Genomic DNA, 2,447 nt, shown 5'->3' with positions numbered 1-2,447 from the left:
TGTTCTCCAGGGCCAGGCCGGCCAAGAAAACATGAGCATTTGACTCACATCGGATAAACAATGTCAGCAGCGGATGGTGTACACTCCATTAACAGTACCAAGGACCACCGTGGGGGTGACCCCAGCGGAGCTGAGGCTACTCGATTTGCTGGTGCAGCAGAAACCCTATTTTTCTCCATTACTAAATGATGTCACCGAATCGAGGTGTTGTTTCTGAAATACTCACAGTTTTTCCAGAAGAACCTTGTACTGTTCATCTCCTCTGCCTCCTTCTACCTCCTGGTCCAGCTTTGTGATCAGCTCGTTCTCAAACTGAAAGCAGAGAGAGAAGTTCACAGCATGATGTTGCACCCTTAGAAGAGGATGTGGCCAGTCTTTCTAGATCAGGTCCAAACCCTCTACTGACTTGTGAACTGTTTCCAACATATACAGGGGAGTACCACACTTGGAGTCATTCATGAACAGTGCACCAAGGCCCCCTCGAAGCATTCTAAAGCAGTCTCATGTTACTCTGTCCTTTGCTTTACATTTATTTTTAAAAAATTATCTAAAACATTACTTTCTGCTACAACTATGCATATAAATATAGCTTAATGATTCTAATTTTCTATTTTATTTTTGTTTCTTGTCTAAGCCTTGGTTTGCAGAGCTTCGTAGCTGCAAAATCTTCCTTTCAATGTTAATGCACTTTGTAGATAAGAAAACTGAGACATGGAGCAGACACATAAGGAAAACCACATTCTCAAAGCTGGAGTAATGGTTTAGACCTCAGTCTACTGCATCACCCCCTCAGCTGTACTATAACAGATACTTCTTTTATTTAATTCACTACATTATTCTCCCAGTGACACTGAAACAGACAGGATTAAAGTGCATTAAGTTAACTTTTAATTATCCAGAGACAGAATGTTGCTTTAGGAAAGACATGCAGCAGAAAGATTTCTTCCAGGCTCTGAGCTGGAATATCTGATTACGTGTCTAATTGCTTTACAAAGTAAAATGTAAAGTGAATTTTTAGGTCAACTCTGATTTGTATTATTCGGGCTACTGGTTCTCTACATAGAAAGAAGCCAAATGAGAGTTGACCACATGTGCATGTCTAAGATGACAAGGTCTTCCACTTCTTACCATATGGAAATTTCCATTGCCACTGAAATTGAACTCACACTGCATCATATCAAAGAAAATGGGGATTGTGGCTTTCTGGAGCTCTACTTCGGGGGTCAGAGTGACCTCCAGAATGGGACCCACCATGGATGGGATGAATTTGATTTTGTGAGGACCTGAAATAAAAGTAAGTGAGGATAGTAAAATATCATTTCACCGTAAGTAAAGTCTTACAATCTTCCTCCACAGGGCCCAGAGGAAAAGAAAAATTTACGTGGGGGGGAAAAAAAAATCAACCCAATTCAGAATTAAGTGACTAAATATTATGTTCTGATAACATGTGAATACAAAAGTAAAGAGTTCATTATCAATGTCCCAGTTGAGATGAAGGCGTGAAACCAACCAACCAACTTTCACTTCACAGACAAATAAATCTCAGGATTATATAGATTAAAATAAAAAAAAAATTCACTGTAGGATGCTTATCACACAGAAGGGGTGCTGGGGCCTGTTTGAGGTTGGACACTCACCCAGGTTATACCACATGTCCCGGATTCTAAAGCCGAGTTCCTTTCTCATGTCCCCATATCTAGGAAGAAGATCGTAAACCAAGAGAAGGATTTGCAGTGGAACTGAGATGCATATAATACCAACGATGAAAGGTATCAAAACAGTCTGTGTCCCTCTGGGTCACCTTTAAGGCAAGTTCGCTGTAAGACAAGGTTAATTCCCAAACAAGCCCCAAATGGAATTGAGTCTCACAGAGCATGGGGGACTTTCATGGCACAAGAAGCCAAACACAAACGCTGAACAAAAACTGAGAAGGTGAGATTAACAAACTTACTGAAGGGAGAGAGAAACAGTCTGGTGGCTATGAAACAAAGAAATAACCAAATAAAACATAAACAATCATGAAAAGGAAGATGAATGAAGGACAATTTACACAGTACAGTGCCTGATGTCTAACAAACACGCTGACTTCGTATACTTATATTTGGTAACATATATCCATCCCAGTGTGTTCTTCAAAGTACTCACACTGGAAAGATCTGGACCATGCATTCTCAACAGGGGTGAGATTGTCCACAAAAGGGTGAAAATTGGTCCTTGGGGACAAAAAAACCCTTACAGTTTTTACGTACACAGCATGGATAGACATGCGGTACATCAAATGACACGTGGTATATCTGTCATATTAGACTCTCATGGGGGGTATGATGAACAGAACAGTGTCTAAAAGGGCTCTTTGTCAGAGTTCATAATGAGAAAACGAGCAGAGAAACACTGGTCTAGACAGTGATTCTTGGGTGGAAGTGAATCAGAATCATCTGGAAATCCCT

At 40.5% G+C, this 2,447-nt stretch overlaps 1 protein-coding gene across 1 annotated transcript in view; it reads right to left on the bottom strand.

Annotated features, from left to right (window-relative positions):
* DOCK5 (dedicator of cytokinesis 5) overlaps positions 1-2,447 on the bottom strand; it is a 173,760-nt gene that overhangs the window by 63,610 nt on the left and 107,703 nt on the right. Inside the window, exons 31-32 of the mRNA XM_012662922.1 lie at positions 1,129-1,283; positions 227-312 (exon numbers count right to left, since the gene is read on the bottom strand). Coding sequence (XP_012518376.1) covers positions 227-312; positions 1,129-1,283 — 241 coding nt within the window. The remainder of the gene's footprint in view (positions 1-226; positions 313-1,128; positions 1,284-2,447) is intronic.

The sequence above is a fragment of the Propithecus coquereli genome, unplaced genomic scaffold, assembly GCF_000956105.1.
Source record: "Propithecus coquereli isolate 6110/MARCELLA unplaced genomic scaffold, Pcoq_1.0 Scaffold79, whole genome shotgun sequence".
NCBI lineage: Eukaryota > Metazoa > Chordata > Mammalia > Primates > Indriidae > Propithecus > Propithecus coquereli.
This window is presented reverse-complemented; position numbering and strand designations above follow the sequence as displayed.